At 46.0% G+C, this 20910-nt stretch overlaps 1 protein-coding gene across 2 annotated transcripts in view; it reads left to right on the top strand.

The window, feature by feature from the left end:
* The window catches only part of ARHGAP39 (Rho GTPase activating protein 39), a 257679-nt gene that overhangs the window by 115991 nt on the left and 120778 nt on the right, over positions 1-20910 (top strand). For both annotated transcript variants that reach the window (XM_082257586.1, XM_082257585.1), the window contains exon 4: positions 18701-19262. In XM_082257586.1, the coding sequence (XP_082113712.1) occupies positions 18701-19262 (562 nt within the window). The remainder of the gene's footprint in view (positions 1-18700; positions 19263-20910) is intronic.

Below are 20910 nucleotides of genomic sequence, written 5' to 3'. Positions count from 1 at the left end.
ACAGAGAAAATACAGTATGTCCTAACACAAAAATACAGTCCTGGAATACACAGAAACAATGAGAAACTTCTGTAGAGATTGAAATTCTAATCTGTGTGTGCTGGAGGTGGGATGTCACTAGGAAAGAGCAATGTGTATACTGGAGGTGGGATCTTATTGGGGAAAGACCAATGTGTGTGCTGGAGGTGGGATCTCACTAGGAAACACCAGTGTATGTGCTTGATGTGTGATCACTAGAAAAAGACCAATGTGTGTGCTGGAGAGGGGGATCTCACTAGGAAAGACCAATGTGTGATCTGGAGGGGGGATCTCACTAGGAAAGACCAATGTGTGTGCTGGAGGTGGGATCTTATTGGGGAAAGGCTAATGTGTGTGCTGGAGGGGGGATCTCACTAGGAAAGGCCAGTGGGTGTGCTGGAGGTGGGATCTTATTGAGGAAAGACCAATGTGTGATCTGGAGGGGGGATCTCACTAGGAAAGACCAATGTGTGATCTGGAGGGGGGATCTCACTAGGAAAGACCAATGTGTGATCTGGAGGGGGGATTTCACTAGGAAAGGCCAGTGTGCGTATGCTGGAGGTGGGATGTCAATAGAAAAATACCAATGTGTGTGCTGGAGGGGGAATCTCACTAGGAAAAACCAATGTGTGTGCTAGAGGGGGGAATCTCACTAGGAAAATCCAATGTGTGTGCTAGAGGGGGGAATCTCACTAGGAAAATCCAATGTGTGTGCTAGAGGGGGGAATCTCACTAGGAAAATCCAATGTGTGTGCTAGAGGGGGGATCTCACAAGCAAATGTGTATGTGCTGTGCGCTAGATCAGTGGTCCTCAACTCCGGTCCTCAGGGCCCACTAACAGGCCAGATTTTAAGTATTACCTTGGGGAGATGCAGACTAGAGTACTGCAATCACTGAGCAGCAAATTATATCACCTGGGATGGATTTCAGTTATCTTGCAAACCTGGCCTGTTAGTGGGCCCTGAGGACCGGAGTTGAGGACCACTGCGCTAGAATAAATGGCTGCCCTAATGAAAGCACACACAATACCACCCATTAACAACATGCATGCGGTAATTAGACATCCTGGGGGTGTCTAATTACCCTCTGTGCTGGCCCAGCTCCTCCACCACTCCCCTCACCTCCCTGCATAACATTTTATGTAGCAGCTGGGGAAGAGTGAAGGAGAATACTATCGCATATCAGTTGAGTGACAGCTCTGAGTCTGCTGGCCATTCAGACATCACCAACATGGCGGTACTCAGCAGCAATTTTAGGGCATTTGGATGTCCTCACAAGGTATGTAACATGCCTAAAATACGCTAAATTCACATTTATCCTTATCAGAATATTTTTATTGAAATGAATGGTTTTGGCGACAGGGTCTCTTTAAGTGCAAACTATGTAAGTACCTAAGGTATATAGAAACTAGGAACAACATGGACTTTATAGGCACTAATAAAATAAATTCATACTTTTATTAATTGGATACACTATAAAATACAATGTACAATATATACAAAAACACATATCATCGTGTATTACAATCAAAAACAAGACATTAAAAATACCCTTAGACCAAAACGCATGTGTCTAACCCTGTTTGGCTTCTGGACAGAAGTACCCCAAATGTAGACCCTGCAGTTAAGGTTTCACAGATGATTTGGAACATGGTCCAAGCTCAACATGTTTCGCGGTATACGCTTCTTCAGGAGCTCTTCACATCATTCCCCAAGAGGGATTCATACTGGAATTGTTGGGACAGGGAAATGGAAATCCCTAACTGGTTTCTTGAGTGTAAATAACATTGAATTCAGAGTATTTACACTCACAAAACCAGTTAGGGATTTGCATTTCCCTTTCCCAACCATTCCAGTATGGATCCCTCTTGGGGAATGATGTGAAGAGCTCCTGAAGAAGCGTATCCCGCGAAACATGTTGAGCTTGGACCATGTTTCAAATCATCTGTGAAACCTTAACCGTAGGGTCTACCTTTGGGGTACTTCTGTCCAGACCACAAACAGGGTTAGACACATGCGTTTTGGTCTAAGGGTATTTTTAAACACTTTACCACCGGAGGATTTTGCTGTCTTACGTCCAGGCCACTTTTTGCCATTCGGCGCTGTGCGACTTTAACTGATAATTGCGTGGTCGTGCGACGCCGTACCCAAACAAAATTTACGTCCTTTTTTTCCCACAAACAGAGCTTTCTTTTGGTGGTATTTGATCACCTGTGCGATTTTTACTTTTTGCGCTATAAACAAAAAAAGAGCGTAAATTTTGAAAAAATAACAATATTTTTCACATTTTTTTATATGAAATTCCCCCCCAAAAAATGTAAAAATCAAAATTTTTTAAAATCTTTGGCCAATTTGTTTTCTGCTACCTATGTTTGGTAAAAAAAATCACAATAAGCGTATTTTGATTGGTTTGCGCAAAAGTTATTGCGTTTACTAACTAAGGGAAAGATTTCTGTCATTTTTGGGGTTTTTTTTTTTAACGAGTAATGGCGGCGATCTGCGATTTTTTTTTTGCGGGACTGCGACATTGCTGCGGACAGATCGGACCCCTGACTGACATTTTTGACACTTTTAGGGGTACCAGTGACATTACTGTAGTAATCAGTGCTATACATATGCACTGTTACTGTAAAAATGACACTGGCAGGGAAGGGGTTAATTTTATTGGAGAGGGAGGGGTTAATGTATGCCTGGTGCTTACTGACGTGTGTGGGGGGAGGGGACTGAGTGAGCCAGGGACAGATCGGATGTTCAGCTATGCTGAACCCTGCAATCTGTCACTGTTTGTCACTTAGGAGATCCGCCAGCTCTGTTTACACAAGCGGGCGGATCTCCACACTCGATTCCCCGACGATCGGGGAAGAGCAGCAGCGATTGCCGCCGCTCCTCCCCTGGCCCGACTCCCGCTGTGATTGAATACAGCAGGAGCGAGCCTCCGGCGGTGCGCGAGTGCCGCCCACAAGGGGAGGAGTCCAGCGACGTAGGTCTACGTCGCTGGACGGGAACAAGCCACTGTGCCGCAGTAGAGGCACCGTGAGCAGGGGTAAAGTGGGTAATGTCTTGTCTTTGATTTGTAATACATGATGATATGAGTTTTTGTATATATTGTACATTGTAATTTATAGTGTCTCCAATTAATAAAAGTATGAATTTATTTTATTAGGAAGACACAATGAGTCGGCGCACGACAGAAGAGATCTCAGAAAAGACTCTGACCAAGTCTACCAATGTCAGAATCGCAGCGAGACGTCTTAAGATATAGGAAGATGCTGAAGAAAAAAGGGGGTCTCACTACTTATAATATATAGACCAGATAATTAAATCAGAAGTCAGCAGGTATACGAAACATATATGATCCAACTCTTGCAAACTAATCCGATTCCTTTAAAATCCTTAAAAAACCCCCTATATCTGTCTGAGGTGTATGAAGGTGGGGAGTAAATCCTACTTGTAGACAACTTTCATCAGGTCAATCTATAAACAAAGGAGGTATAAGACGACATATATATTGCGAATCTTTAAAAACATCCAAATCCGATTCCTTGACACTAATTAAAATTCTAAAATATTAATTCCCAGTAGAATAAAAAGCCTCCTTTTCTAAAAACAACACATAAAGATAAAATGACCTTGATAATCGCAACAGCCAACTGAATCGCAGTAATAATTGGCTAATTCACAAATGGTGCATGTGTGACCAAATAAATATATATATATAAAGTGCTATGATGAATCAATAAATATTGTAAAATAATCAAATATCAAATAAGTATCTAAAAGGTGTATAACAAATACGTGTGTAATCCTGATAAATGATTTAAAGTGCATATATCAATCTGGTGCAGTGATCAAAAATAAATATATATCAATAATTCTATGTGCACTCAACAGTCCATGTACATAAAAGGTATATATATATATATATATATATATAAACAAATCTTTGTGCAAATGATGATCCGTGTGCGGTGAATACAGTTGGTGCAGTGATAAAAATAAAGTTCATCCGTGCACAATTAACCACTTTACCACCGGAGGATTTTGCTGTCTTCCGTCCAGGCCACTTTTTGCGATTCGGCGCTGTGCGACTTCAACTGACAATTGCGCGGTCGTGCGACGCCGTACCCAAACGAAATTTACGTCCTTTTTTTCCCACAAACAGAGCTTTCTTTTGGTGGTATTTGATCACCTGTGCGATTTTTACTTTTTGCGCTATAAACAAAAAAAGAGCGTTTATTTTGAAAAAATAACAATATTTTTAACATTTTTTTATATGAAATTCCCCCCAAAAAAGATGTAAAAACCAATTTTTTTAAAAATTTTTGGCCAATTTGTTTTATGCTAAATATATTTGGTAAAAAAAATCACAATAAGCGTATTTTGATTGGTTTGCGCAAAAGTTATTGCGTTTACTAACAAAGGGAAAGATTTCTGTCATTTTTGGTGTTTTTTTTTTAACGCATAATGGCGGCGATCTGCGATTTTTTTTGCGGGACTGCGACATTGTGGCGGACAGATCGGACCCTTGACTGACATTTTTGACACTTTTGGGGGTACCAGTGACATTACTGCAGTAATCAGTGCTATAAATATGCACTGTTACTGTAAAAATGACACTGGCAGGGAAGGGGTTAATTTTATTGGAGAGGGAGGGGTTAATGTATGCCTGGTGCTTACTGACGTGTAGGGGGGGGAGGTGACTATGTGATTCATGGACAGATCGGATGTCCAGCTATGCTGAACAGTCCGATCTGTCACTCCCTGTCACTATGGAGATCCGCCCGCTGTGTTTACACACAGCGGGCGGATCTCCAGACTCGATCCCCGACGATCGGGTAAGAGCAGCGGCGATCGCCGCTGCTCCTCCCCTGGCCCGACTCCCGCTGTGAATGAAAACAGCGGGAGCGAGCCTCCGGTGGCGCGCAAGCGCCGCCCAGAAGGGGGAGTGTCCAACGACGTTAATACTACGTCGCTGGACGATAACGAACCACTCTGCCGCAGTAGTATTACTGTGAGCGGTTGTAGAGTGGTTAATAGGTGACAATTAGTGACTTTCTAAAGCACTATTGTGAATATCCCGCGCTGTGATCCAGAGTGAGCCGTGATAGTATAGGCGCAGCGGCCGCTCACCTCACTGCGCCTTAATAGGCGCTTTAAGCTGGTCTCTCCCTTAGGGGTGAACTGCTGGGTTCTTCAGCAAGGGATCCTCCACTCTGTACTCCACAGTTATCGGTTCCAGATTATCTCCAAACGGTACCAGTGTGTCCCAGAAAAAGAGAATAATCCCCAATCGTGAAGCATGTAAAAACTGTCTTTATTATGTAAAGCAAAGAAATACACTCACATTTAAAACGAATGGTATAGGCAGAGACGATGTAATGTTGCCACACTCTTGCGGTGTTGATTCCCGGGTACTTCCGGTTACGGCCGTCCAAACGAATATGGGGTTAAACGATCTTGTGTTGATGATTTCCCTGATTACCTCCGAGATATAAGGCAGAGGCAGTCACCCGTAGCCCATCCCTTGAGAAAGTCACGTAATCTGTGACGCAACCGGTCGGGAGGCTTTGGGTGCCATTAGCTTTCGTTTGGACGGCCGTAACCGGAAGTACCCGGGAATCAACACCGCAAGAGTGTGGCAACATTATATCGTCTCTGCCTATACCATTCGTTTTAAATTTGAGTGTATTTCTTTGCTTTACATAATAAAGACAGTTTTTACATGCTTCACGATTGGGGATTATTCTCTTTTTCTGGGACACACTGGTACCGTTTGGAGATAATCTGGAACCGATAACTGTGGAGTACAGAGTGGAGGATCCCTTGCTGAAGAACCCAGCAGTACACCCCTAAGGGAGAGACCAGCTTAAAGCGCCTATTAAGGCGCAGTGAGGTGAGCGGCCGCTGCGCCTATACTATCACGGCTCACTCTGGATCACAGCGCGGGATATTCACAATAGTGCCTTAGAAAGTCACTAATTGTCACCTATTAATTGTGCACGGATGAACTTTATTTTTATCACTGCACCAACTGTATTCACCGCACACGGATCATCATTTGCACAAAGATTTGTTTATATATATATATATATACCTTTTATGTACATGGACTGTTGAGTGCACATAGAATTATTGATATATATTTATTTTTGATCACTGCACCAGATTGATATATGCACTTTAAATTATTTATCAGGATTACACACGTATTTGTTATACACCTTTTAGATACTTATTTGATATTTGATTATTTTACAATATTTATTGATTCATCATAGCACTTTATATATATATATTTATTTGGTCACACATGCACCATTTGTGAATTAGCCAATTATTACTGCGATTCAGTTGGCTGTTGCGATTATCAAGGTCATTTTATCTTTATGTGTCGTTTTTAGAAAAGGAGGCTTTTTATTCTACTGGGAATTAATATTTTAGAATTTTAATTAGTGTCAAGGAATCGGATTTGGATGTTTTTAAAGATTCGCATTATATATGTCGTCTTATACCTCCTTTGTTTATAGATTGACCTGATGAAAGTTGTCTACAAGTAGGATTTACTCCCCACCTTCATACACCTCAGACAGATATAGGGGTTTTTTAAGGATTTTAAAGGAATCGGATTAGTTTGCAAGAGTTGGATCATATATGTTTCGTATACCTGCTGACTTCTGATTTAATTATCTGGTCTATATATTATAAGTAGTGAGACCCCCTTTTTTCTTCAGCATCTTCCTATATCTTAAGACGTCTCGCTGCGATTCTGACATTGGTAGACTTGGTCAGAGTCTTTTCTGAGATCTCTTCTGTCGTGCGCCGACTCATTGTGTCTTCCTTATTTTATTGGTATTTAGTGATTAATACTAGAGTTGGCTGCATATAGAATCGGATTGAATCCGAATCTCAGAGTCATTATTTATTTATTTATTCATTTATAACGAGCTGCGGCATATTAGAGGAATCCTCCCACTCGGATACATACGTGACAGCGCATTTATCACCCCACTATTTTTTCTCGTTTGCCATTTATTTTATTAGTGCCTATAAAGTCCATGTTGTTCCTAATTTCTATATACCTTAATTTTTGGGATGTGGCATGTATTTATATGTTATATACACTCGTGGTACCACCCCACGGTAGTGTATATCTCTGTTTGTTTCTCTATGTAAGTACCTAAATGTGACTTTATATCAGCCTCTTGCAGTCCAGATAAGCAGAGCTCAGACAGGCAGGGGTAGAAGCAGGACAAGTAGGAAATCAGGTGTGCTGCAGTGCAAGGAGCATGCTGATAGGAGGAAAGAGCAGAGAGATGAGCTCATTAGTCTGCTGCTTCTCTTTTCAGTGTCAGTTCACCGGCTGAGGGAGGAATAACATCTGTCAACTGAGGCAAAGAAAATCAGGTCACCTCATCACCAGACAGGGCTTTGGTGTAAACCTTAAGACCGCATTCACACTGCAGCGGCACGACTTCTGCACAACTTGGGGGCGACCTGTGAAGTTGCGTGCACCACGACTTCGGCGCGACTTGCACGGACATCATATAATGAATGTCTATGCAAGTCGCTCCGAGGTCGCCCCAAAGTAGTACAGGACCCTTTTTCTAAGTCGGAGCGACTTGTGTCGCTCCTATTAGAACGGTTCCTGTAGCAGTCAATGGACCGCGAGGGACCGCCTGACAAGTCGCCTGACAAGTCGCAGCAGTGTGAATGGAGCCTAAAAGTGGAAAGATACTAGACATGTGCAGAACACAAACATTTGTTTAGTTTCACATAGATTTGTTATGTCACTAACTTTGTTTTGTTATTCAATTTCAGAGAACACTGAGTCAGTCACATCAGTCTCTGTACCAGAGGAGCTTACACTCTAATGTCCCCTCACCCACAGTCACATCAGTCTCTGTACCAGAGGAGCTTACACTCTAATCTCCCCTCACAGTCACATCAGTCTCTGTACCAGAGGAGCTTACAATCTAATGTCCCCCACAGTCACATCAGTCTCTGTACCAGAGGAGCTTACAATCTAATGTCCCCCACAGTCACATCAGTCTCTGTACCAGAGGAGCTTACACTCTAATGTCCCCCTACAGTCACATCAGTCTCTGTACCAGAGGAGCTTACACTCTAATGTCCCCCTACAGTCACATCAGTCTCTGTACCAGAGGAGCTTACACTCTAATGTCCCCTCCCCCACAGTCACATCAGTCTCTGTACCAGAGGAGCTTACACTCTAATGTCCCCCCACAGTCACACACTATTATTATTATTATTATACATTTATATAGCTCTGACATATACCGCAGTGCTGTACAGAGAACACTGAGCCAGTTACATCAGTCTCTGTGCCAGAAGAGCTTACACTCTAATGGCCCCTCCCCCACAGTCATATCAGTCTCTGTACTAGAGGAGCTTACACTCTAATGTCCCCCCACAGTCACATCAGTCTCTGTACCAGAGGAGCTTACACTCTAATGTCCCCCCACAGTCACACACTATTATTATACATTTATATAGCTCTGACATATACCACAGTGCTGCACAGAAGAGCTTACACTCTAATAGATAACGAATTATCTCCTTGAGAAGCTGAAGGAGCCACTGCTTCCATCACAGCTTTTTTTTATTTTTGTTTATTCATTTTCCAACAAATTCCACATTTTCGGAGTGATTATAATTCGAATCGGTCAAAAATTGATCAGCCGTTTGGAATTCTGTGTGAAGAATAGCTGGTTGTGCTGGTAATGAGCAGACCAGCAGGCCAGCCGCGGGGGGGCCTTAAAGAGGAGCTCCGGGCTCTTTCAGGGAAAAAAAAGAAAAGCCAGCATCTACAAATGCTGTACAAATACTGTAGCTGCTGACTTTTAATATTAGGACACTTAACCTGTCCAGGAATCCAGCGGTGTCCTCACCCTAGGTGATTTTTCCATTGGCTCTGGGGTGCTGCCGCCGCCATTGCCTGTAAGGGAAACTGGCAGTGAAGTCATGCGGCTTCACAGCTGGTTCCCTATTGTGCATGCGCGAATCGCACTGCACTTTGTAAATGGCCTGGTGGTGGGGGAAAGAGGAGGGCGGCCGAACTTCCAAGTGATAAGTGGGAGTGGGTAAGTGGGAGCAGGTATCTGTCAAAACCAGGTACCCGCTCCCCCCCCCACCAATCCATCCAGTTCAACCTATGAAGAGTGTGTATGTGTTTATGTCAATAGTACATTGTATACCCCTGTATGTTGTACATTGTATACCCCTGTATGTTGTACATTGTATACCCCCTGTATGTTGTACATTGTATACCCCTGTATGTTATACATTGTATACCCCTGTATGTTGTACATTGTATACCCCCTGTATGTTATACATTGTATACCCCTGTATGTTGTACATTGTATACCCCTGTATGTTGTACATTGTATACCCCTGTATGTTGTACATTGTACACCCCTGTATGTTGTGGTCGTTAAGATGCCCATCTAATAGTTTTTTGAAACTATCGATGCTCCCTGCTGATACCACTGCTTGTGGAAGAGAATTCCACATCCTTACCGCTCTGACAGTAAAGAACCCTTTACACAGTTTAAGGTTAAACCTCTTCTCTTCTAATTTTAGTGAATTGCCGCGAGTCCTTCTATATTCCCTTTCTACCTTAGGGGTGTACTCACTTTTGTTGCCAGCGGTTTAGACATTAATGGCTGTGTGTTGAGTTATTTTGAGGGGACAGCAGATTTACACTGTTATACAAGCTGTACACTCACTACTTTACATTGTAGCAAAGTGTCATTTCTTCAGTGTTGTCACATGAAAAGATAGAATAAAATATGTACAGAAATGTGAGGGACGTACTTACTTTTGTGAGATACTGTATATATTTCATCTGTTTATTTAGTTGCTTGTCTGCATTTTAGTCTTAAGTAGGTTAAATGCATCAGAAGGTTTTATTGATTTGGTTCTCAACTAAATAGAAGCTTGGGAAGCTGCAACTCAGAGCAGGCTGCATGCAGTTATATGAGAAAGTAGCATTGCAGAGTGCAGCATGGTGTTATATCAGACTTCCACATCCAGGGAGGCTCCTGTGTGTTTCCTGAGCAGTGAGCGAATTCTGCCTCACAAATCACTGACATTAATAATCATTTTAACCAGCTCTAGGGTGGGGTTGGGGTGATTTCCACTGATAGCCAGCGTATTGGACATTATTTTAGCTGACCACCAATGTAAGGAGCATTCTTCCCACTGGGCATTCAAAGCTATTCTAGAGCTGGTAATCAAGGGAAGCAGCTAATCAAGCTGAACCGGGGGCAATGCACACAACCACCTTGATGAAATTCACATCAAATTTGCCCCTTCATATCCGAGGTCCCCATCGTGTCAAAACATCATAGAAGAGGCCCCCATCACGTCAGAGCCTCAATCAAATTAATGTCTCCCAATCACATCAGAGTCCCCTATACATGAGAGCCCTCCATCAAATCACAGTTGGCCCAATACATCAGAGCTCCCCTATAGATGAGTCCACCCATCACATCAGCATCCCCCAGTCACACGATCCCTTTTTCATAGAGCCCCCCATCACACAGTCCTCTTTTTATAGAGCCCCCCCCAGTTGCACAGTCCCCTTTTCAAAGAGCCCCCCAGTCAAACAGTCCCCTATTCACAGAGCCCCCCAGTCACACAGTCCCCTCTTCACAGAGCCCCCCAGTCACACAGTTCCCTCTTCACAGAGCTCCCCAGTCACACAGTCCCCTCTTCACAGAGCCCCCCAGTCACACAGTTCCCTCTTCACAGAGCCCCCCAGTCACACAGTTCCCTCCTCACAGAGCCCCCCAGTCACACAGTTCCCTCCTCACAGAGCCCCCCAGTCACACAGTTCCCTCTTCACAGAGCCCCCCCCCAGTCACACAGTTCCCTCTTCACAGAGCCCCCCAGTCACACAGTTCCCTCCTCACAGAGCCCCCCAGTCACACAGTTCCCTCCTCACAGAGCCCCCCAGTCACACAGTTCCCTCTTCACAGAGCCCCCCCCAGTCACACAGTTCCCTCTTCACAGAGCCTCCCAGTCACACAGTTCCCTCCTCATAGAGCCCCCCAGTCACACAGTTCCCTCCTCACAGAGCCCCCCAGTCACACAGTCCCCTCTTCACAGAGCCCCCCAGTCACACAGTTCCCTCTTCACAGAGCCCCCCACCCAGTCACACAGTTCCCTCTTCACAGAGCCCCCCACCCAGTCACACAGTTCCCTCTTCACAGAGCCCCCCAGTCACACAGTTCCCTCCTCACAGAGCCCCCCAGTCACACAGTCCCCTCATCACAGAGCCCCCCAGTCACACAGTTCCCTCTTCACAGAGCCCCCCCCCCCAGTCACACAGTCCCCTCTTCACAGAGCCCCCCCCCCCAGTTACACAGTCCCTTCATCAAAGATCTCCCCAGTCCCACAGTCCCCTCTTCACATAGTCCCCCATTTACACAGTCCCCTCATCAGAGTTCCCCAGTCACACAGTCTGCTCTTCGAAGAGCCCCCCAATCACACAGTCCCCTCATCACAGATCTCCCAAGTCACACAGTTCCCTCAATGCAGAGCTCCCCAATCACACAGTCCCCTCATCACAGATCTCCCCAGTCACACAGTCCCCTCATCACAGAGCTCCCCAGTCACACAGTCCCCTCATCACAGAGCTCCCCAGTCACACAGTCCCCTCATCACAGATCTCCCCAGTCACACAGTCCCCTCATCACAGAGCTCCCCAGTCACACAGTCCCCTCTTCACAGAGCTCCCCAGTCACACAGTCCCCTCATCACAGAGCCCCCCAGTCACACAGTCTCCTCATCACAGATCTCCCCAGTCACACAGTCCCCTCATCACAGAGCTCCCCAGTCACACAGTCCCCTCATCACAGAGCTCCCCAGTCACGCTGTCCCCTTTTTACAGAGCCCCCCAGTCACACAGTCCCCTCATCACAGAGCTCCCCAGTCACACAGTCCCCTCATCACAGATCTCCCCAGTCACACAGTCCCCTCATCACATATCTCCCCAGTCACACAGTACCCTCTTCACAGAGCTTTCAAGTTACACAGTCCCCTCATCACAGAGCTGCCCAGTCACACAGTCCCCTCATCACAGAGCTCCCCAGTCACACAGTCCCCCCATCACAGAGCTCCCCAGTCACACAGTCCCCCCATCACAGATCTCTCCAGTCACACAGTCCCCTCATTACAGATCTCCCCAGTCACACAGTCCCCTCATCACAGAGCTCCTCAGTCACACAGTCCCCTCATCACAGAGCTCCCCAGTCACGCTGTCCCCTTTTTGCAGAGCCCCCCAATCATACAGTCCCCCCATCACAGAGCTCCCCAGTCACACAGTCCCTTCATTACAGATCTCCCCAGTCACACAGTCCCCTCATCACAGAGCTCCTCAGTCACACAGTCCCCTCATCACAGAGCTCCCCAGTCACGCTGTCCCCTTTTTACAGAGCCCCCCAATCATACAGTCCCCTCATCGCAGATCTTCCCAGTCACACAGTCCCCTCATCACAGAACCCCCCAGTCACACAGTCCCCTTTTCACAGAACCCCCCAGTCACACAGTCCCCTTTTCACAGAACCCCCCAGTCACACAGTCCCCTCATCACAGAGCTCCCCAGTCACACAGTCCCCTCTTCACAGAGCTCCCCAGTCACAGAGTCCCCTCATCACAGAGCCCCCCAGTCACACAGTCCCCTCATCACAGAGCCCCCCAGTCACACAGTCCCCTCATCACAGATCTCCCCAGTCACACAGTCCCCTCTTCACAGAGCTTCCCAGTCACACAGTCCCCTCGTCAAAAATCTCCCCAGTCACACAGTCCCCTCTTCACAGAGCTTTCCAGGTACACAGTCCCCTCATCACAGAGCTCCCCAGTCACACAGTCCCCTCATCACAGATCTCCCCAGTCACTCAGTCCCCTCATCACAGAGCTCCCCAGTCACACAGTCCCCTCATCACAGAGCTCCCCAGTCACACCGTCCCCTCATCACAGAGCTCCTCAGTCACACAGTCCCCCCATCACAGAGCTCCCCAGTCACGCTGTCCCCTTTTTACAGAACCCCCCAATCATACAGTCCCCCCATCGCAGATCTTCCCAGTCACACAGTCCCCTCATCACAGATCTCCCCAGTCACACAGTCCCCTCATTATTATTATTATTATACAGGATTTATATAGCGCCAACAGTTTGCGCAGCGCTTTACAATGTGAAGGAAGACAATACAGTTACAATACAGTTCAAAACAGGAGGAACTAGAGGGCCCTGCTCGTTAGAGCTTACAATCTAGAATCACAGAGCTTCTCAGTCACACAGTCCCCTCATCACAGAGCCCCCCAGTCACGCTGTCCCCTTTTTACAGAGCCCCCCAGTCATACAGTCCCCCCATCACAGAGCTCCCCAGTCACACAGTCCCTTCATTACAGATCTCCCCAGTCACACAGTCCCCTCATCACAGAGCTCCTCAGTCACACAGTCCCCTCATCACAGAGCTCCCCAGTCAGGCTGTTCCCTTTTTACAGAGCCCCCCAATCATACAGTCCCCTCATCGCAGATCTTCCCAGTCACACAGTCCCCTCATCACAGAGCTCCCCAGTCACACAGTCCCCTTTTCACAGAACCCCCCAGTCACACAGTCCCCTTTTCACAGAGCTCCCCAGTCACACAGTCCCTTCATTACAGATCTCTCCAGTCACACAGTCCCCTTATTACAGAGCCCCCCATTCACACAGTCCCCTTTTCACAGAGCCCCTCAATCACACAGTCCCCTCATCACAGATCTCCCAGTCACACAATCCCCTCATCACAGAGATCCCCAGTCACACAGTCCCCTCATCTCAGAGCTCCCCAGTCACACAGTCCCCTCATCACAGAGCTCCCCAGTCACACAGTCCCCTCATCACAGAGCTCCCCAGTCACACAGTCCCCTTTTTACAGAGCCCCCCAGTCACACAGTCCCCTCATCAGAGCCCCCCAGTCACACAGTCCCCTTATCACAGAGCCCCCCAGTCACACAGTCCCCTTTTCACAGAGCCCCTCAATCATACAGTCCCCTCATCACAGATCTCCCAGTCACACAGTCCCCTCATCACAGAGCCCCCCAATCACACAGTCCCCTCATTGCAGAACCCCCCAGTCATAGAGTCCCCTCGTCACAGAACCCCCCAGTCATAGAGTCCCCTCATCACAGATCTCCCAGTCACACAGTCCCGTCATCACAGAGCCCCCCAGTCACACAGTCCCCTCATCACAGAGCCCCCCAGTCATAGAGTCCCCTCGTCACAGAGCCCCCCCAGTCACACAGTTCCCTCATCACAGAGACCCCAGTCACACAGTCCCCTCATCACAGAGCCCACCATTCATACAGTCCCCTCACCACAGAGCCCCCAATCACACAGTCCCCTCATTTACAGACCCCCCCGTCACACAGTCTCCTTATCACAGAGCCCCCCTAATCATAGAGCCCTCTCTTCATAGAGCCCCCCAATAATGCAGTCCCCTCATCATAGGGTCCCCTAATCATACAGTCCCCTCATCACAGAACCTCACAACAACACAGTCCCCTCTTCACATCAAAGCCCTATTGTTTGGACCCAGCAGCATGGCAGAGGGTGGGGGGTGGGAGGGGGAAGGTGCCTGGCTAAGGCAGACTTCCATGTTCTCGTGAGTACTGAAGGGAAGCTGTGTATGCCACCTACCCTGGATTAGAGCCATGTATTGCTGTGGTGTAGGTCAACTGTCCACCATCACCATAGCAATGATCGACGCCATGTATCTTGGCCCTAGAGCATCATTAGTTGTCATGCTGTTGGTTGCTGGCCAGCCCACATTTGGAAACTCATGATACTGATCCAAGGAAAACTAGATCTCATGCTTGCGGCACCCCGGGGAAGCACAAATGGAACTACCATAGAGTTCTGCAAGAAGTCCCCGGAGGTTCTCCCGCCATCCATCATTGCATTGGATTTATATCTGCTGAATGGGGGCTTCAATGCCCTGCTTGCCTACATTACTGTGTACTTAATATTCACCCGTAAGTTCCGTAAAAGTTCCGCCTGTTGACATCAACATTCATAGGATTGGGAATCAGTCCACACAGAGGACTGCTATTTTCAGGTGAGCACTCATGGCCTCCATATAGGGGGCAAATGAAGACCAGGAAAGCCTGTTTTAGTTGTTTTCCGACCATAGTGATGTCCACATTGATGGCTAAGGTGGATTATGTTGTACATGAGTTTAAGTTCTTGTGTGTGTGCTTCTGTTGCTGCCCCACATCAAAATAAGCATTGGGCTTCTATGCCAGGCTTTCTCAACTTGAAGTAACCACATGGAATAGTCCACATGGAATAGTCCACATGGAATAGTCTACATGGAATAGTCTACATGGAATAGTCTACATGGAATAGTCCACATGGAATAGTCCACAATGAATAGTCTACATGGAATAGTCCACATGGAATAGTTCACATGGAATAGTCCACATGGAATAGTCCACATGGAATAGTCCACAATGAATAGTCCACAATGAATAGTCCACATGGAATAGTCCACATGGAATGGTCCACATGGAATGGTCCACATGGAATGGTCCACATTGAATGGTCCACATTGAATAGTCCACATGGAATAGTCCACATGGAATAGTCCACATTGAATAGTCCACATTGAATAGTCCACATAGAATAGTCCACATAGAATAGTCCACAATGAATAGTCCACAATGAATAGTCCACATGGAATAGTCCACATGGAATAGTTCACATGGAATAGTCCACATGGAATAGTCCACATGGAATAGTCCACAATGAATAGTCCACAATGAATAGTCCACAATGAATAGTCCACATGGAATAGTCCACATGGAATAGTCCACATTGAATAGTCCACATTGAATAGTCCACATTGAATAGTCCACATAGAATAGTCCACATAGAATAGTCCACATTGAATAGTCCACATTGAATAGTCCACAATGAATAGTCCACATGGAATAGTCCACATGGAATAGTCCACAATGAATAGTCCACAATGAATAGTCCACAATGAATAGTCCACATGGAATAGTTCACATGGAATAGTTCACATGGAATAGTCCACATGGAATAGTCCACATGGAATAGTCCACATTGAATAGTCCACATAGAATAGTCCACATAGAATAGTCCACATTGAATAATCCAAATTGAATAATCCAAATTGAATAGTCCACATTGAATAATCCAAATTGAATAGTCCACATTGAATGGGCCACATGGAATAGTCCACATGGAATATTCCACATAGAATAGTCCACATTGAATAGTCCACATAGAATAGTCCACATAGAATGGTCCACATAGAATGGTCCACATTGAATGGTCCACATTGAATGGTCCACATTGAATAGTCCACATTGAATAGTCCACATTGAATAGTCCACATTGAATAGTCCTGTCTCATAACAAGACTACTTTAAAGCTGAAGTTTGATATTTACATTTTTTTTTAAATCAGCACCGGGGACTGCGCTTACAACATTGCTTAGGGTCCCATGTGCTGGTGGCTGCTGCGTTAGGTTGAACTATGAATTCCTCTTCTGTTATTGCAGAGGTTAGTATGAGCGATTTCACCTATGACAGGTCTTTGTCAAATGTGCCGACTATTCCCACCCTTTCTGCCTCCCTGTTCTTTTCATAGAAGAATAACTATTAGTTCCACATTGACAAGTGCTCTATGAATGGAGGATAGGCAGGTGAATGAAAGCTTTCCATTCATAGATTGCTTTTTATTGTGGAAATGGCTTCTATGAACGCAGGAGGGGGACAGAATGGGCAAACCTAGTCGGCAGCTTTGCCTGTCACAGTTGGTGCTGCCAGGGCGGCTGTGAGAAATCACAGGGCCCCGTACAGCCTCCCCGACCGCCAACCCCCCCCCCCCTCCCCTTGAATTACAAAAATTATTTTTTCCAATTTTTAAAAATTCCATTTTTTTTAAATTATTTTTAAATTTTTGAGATTATCTTTTTACATTTTTTTACATTTTTTTTTACAAAGATGGGGGGGGGGGGGGGGGGATTAAGGGGGGCTTGGATGAAATATCAGGGGTCTAAACAGGCCACCTGCTTTCTCGCCTTTGAGACAGAGAAAGAATTTTGGACACAGATTCTTGAATTTCTTTCTCTGAAGCCTCAGCTGCTACTGAAGATGAATGAACAGGAGACAGAGGCTTCTGTTCATTCATAAACCGAAGCAGAGTAAACACTCTGCTATGCTCAGTTATTAATGGACACAGGAGTGATCGGTACCAATCGCTCACTGTGTCCAATTCAGAAAATGAAGGGGTCAGTAAATGACATATTACTGGCCCCTTCCTCCACTCTCCATCCCCCTGTGTACCTGCAGCAGCCGGCGGGAGAGGAAAGCCAGCAGCGCTGCGGGAGATCGAGGGGGGAACGGGCCGTACTGGGGGAAATCAGATGTGGGCAGCACAGGGAGGGGGGGGGGGGTCAGTGGTGAGACGGAAGGACAATTACAGAATAATTCACTGTGTTTGTGTCTCTCCCTCCAGCAGCTGAAAACCGGCAGGGGGGGGAGAAACCGGCTTTCATATTCATTAAAGAATTATTTTTAAAGAGGAATTGCCACTTTGTCCATTTTGGACAGGGGTCTCAAACTGGTGGCTCTTCAGCTGTTGTAAAACTACAAGTCCCATCATGCCTACGGGAGTCATGCCTTGCAATGCCTCATAAGAATTGTATTTCTGCAAGAGCTGGAGGGCCACCAGTTTGAGACCCCTGATTTATGGAGGGCCACCAGTTTGGGACCCCTGATTTAGGACAAAGTCACAGTGCCTGAACATAGCCCCCCTCTGGACATGTACACTTACCCAGCCATGTTCCATTACCTATGTCCCGCTGGTGTCAGAGCTTAGATATGGGTACGACGTCCTAGCACCTCACTCCCCATGTGAGTGTTTGGGCCTGGTGATTGGCCTTTGAGGCCAAAAATGGTCACCTAGGAAAGATTACATTCCCCCCTTACCCGTAAGCCCCATTCTGTTAAGGAGGGCTCCATCATTGTGAGGGAATAGGTGGGTGAGCATGGTTGGAGGAATTGGCAATGTGTAGACACTGTCACTTTGACCTGTAAGTATTTGTCCCTTTAACAAAACCATCGCTACAAAAACTTGCTAAACTTTTTACATTTTTTATAGCTCAGAATTGCACAGTTGCTTGAGGCCGCCTTGTATTTGTCACATTGTTCCTATCTTATTTGCTCTTTTTATTATTGCTAGAGATGCATCTACTGGTGTGACCTTGTTACTTATTATGTCACCAGTGTCTGAACCATGAACAGTTAACCCAATTGACTGGAATGCTGTCATGTGACACAGCGATGACATCTTTCGGCCCCATCTTCCTATGCATTATACATCTCTAACAATATTAAACGGCAATGAGACCATGTGGTAAAGAGAACCTGCGCTGGACCGCATGCCACCACTGACGTCCATGGCCTTATCACATTTACCCAAATACTTGACATTTTTTTGCAAAAGCAATTACCAAAATGAGATGCATGTGTTTTGAAGTAAGTCGAACAATTATCTGATACGCGTCAAGTAGCTGATCTGTGTTAAAATTAGATCCCGGCTAACACGGGCTGATGGTGAATTGTCTCTCTGTCTGTTGTCTCGTAGTCTGAGGACCTCGGTGCCTGCGCCCAGTTCGAGAACAGTCGTAACAACAGGAACATGATGCCCAGTTCAAGCTGCGTCTTTCCTACCTTCACCCTGAGGAAGCCTTCTTCTGAGACCGACATCGAAAACTGGGCCTCTAAGCACTTCAACAAACACACGCAAGGCTTGTTCCGGCGGAAGGTCTCCATCGCTAACATGCTAGCCTGGAGCAGCGAGTCCATCAAGAAGCCCATGATTATGACCTCCGACCGCAATGTGAAGAAAGAGGCCTGCGACATCTTCAAGCTCATCCAGATGTACATGGGCGACCGGAAATCCAAGGCTGACCAGCTCATTGTAGCTTTAGAGATCGCCACCAAAGGATGGAGCATGCAGGGATTGAGGGACGAGCTGTACATCCAACTGTGCCGGCAGACCACCGAGAACTTCCGCTACGAGAGCCTGGCTCGGGGCTGGGAATTAATGACCATCTGCTTGGCCTTTTTTCCACCGACGCCTAAGTTTCACTCTTACTTGGAAGGATATATCTATCGGCACATGGACCCGGTGAATGATACTAAAGGTAAGATGGAAATCTATAGCTAAATAAATGGTCCTAAAGAGACTGGGCCATTGAGGTGTGTCAATTAACCTTGCCTTAAGGCAACTCATTTATTATGAATTATGGATTATGGATGGGCTGCCCACCCATGGCAATGGTCCAGAAATTGTATCTGATCCCTTGTTATCTCCCATAGTGTAGGACAACGCAGGTGTGCTGAGCTGCACTGTTGGTGTGTTGCGCTCTACTGTAACATTGACTTATGGTGCCATTTAAAATGGCAAATCAATGCACCACACCACAGTTACCATCATGTGTTACCTTAACCCAGAAATAGGAATTAGCCAAAGGGGCTGTGTCACATAGCAACTTTGTATCAGACATTTGCCTCGGACTTCTGTCCATCAAAATGATTGGATCACACCAAATTCAGGGTGGGGTAAATCCAGTGGCGTAACTAGAACCTTCAGGGCCCTGGTGTAAGAAACCATGAAAGGCCCCCCTCTGAGCCCGGTGGCAGAACCCCAGGGCCCTGTTACAAATATGACCTTTGTGACCCTGGTAGTTCCGTCACTGGTGGCAGTAGTTTTTTTTTTGCTTTGTTTTTTTTATAATTTTTTAAAATATTTTTTTATTTTTATTTTTTACAATTTTTTTAGGAATCTCAATCTCCATCTCTGCAGCCTCAGCCGCACTGAATGAATGGACAGGAATAGCTCTGTACAGAGCTTCCTGTTCATTCACAAACTGAAGCATAGTAAACACAGTTTACTATGTTTCAATTATGAATGGACAGAGTTAGTGATCAGTAAGGCTCATTGACTCTCAATTCAGAAAAAAAAGGGGCAGGTAAATGACATGTTTACTGGCCCCTTCCCCACTCTCCACCCTGACAGATCCCTGCAACAGCCAGGAGGAGAGGGGTGGAGGGAACTCGGCAGAGCTACGGAAGAGGACTGGAGGGCCTGGGGACACACACAGGGGGGCCGGAGGGCCCAGGGGGAGGGGGGGGGCAGCAGGAAAAAAGCTGTAAAGAAGGAGCAGTAGAGGTGGCTGCATATATAGGAACAAATCTCTCCAATATCCTCCTGAATGCCCACTCCTCCTCCTCCTCCCGCAGGCATTTAGCGGAAAATGGAGAGATCAGTTCCTATATGCAGCCACCCCTGCCCCTTCTCCTATACTGGCGTACAGGGGGTCACACAGGCTACCCTTGCGACCCCTGTAGGTATGCCCTTGGGTAATTCATTTGAAAAGGTCTGACCCAGGTTTTTTTTTTTTTTTAGAAATGAACACATTGCACATAATAGGTTTTCTGAGTAATGATTATGAAAACTGTAAATCTGTATTTGGATGTGGCATTGTAAGAGTAAATTATACTCCATGACTATTTTCGGCCTGTACATGACCAACAATGCTATTTTTTTTTTTTAACTCTTTTTTATTAAAGAAGTATTCATGGTTACAGTAAAAATGACGGTCAACGTGAGCGCATTAGCAGTAAGGTACAATACAGTACAGAAAAAAGACAGTGTCAAATATATAGCATTCTACATTTTCACAATATTGATGTACATAGAAGCTATTCGATGGAACCAGCATCCAGAGGTCCGCTAAGTAGCATAACCATTAGACCCAAAGTCGAATAGGGGGCAAATTGACTTACAAA

Source organism: Pelophylax lessonae (genome assembly GCF_965119305.1).
Source record: "Pelophylax lessonae genome assembly, chromosome: 5".
In the NCBI taxonomy this organism is placed as follows: domain Eukaryota; kingdom Metazoa; phylum Chordata; class Amphibia; order Anura; family Ranidae; genus Pelophylax; species Pelophylax lessonae.
Note: the sequence above shows the minus strand (reverse complement) of the source record. Positions and strands in the feature narration are given on the sequence as shown.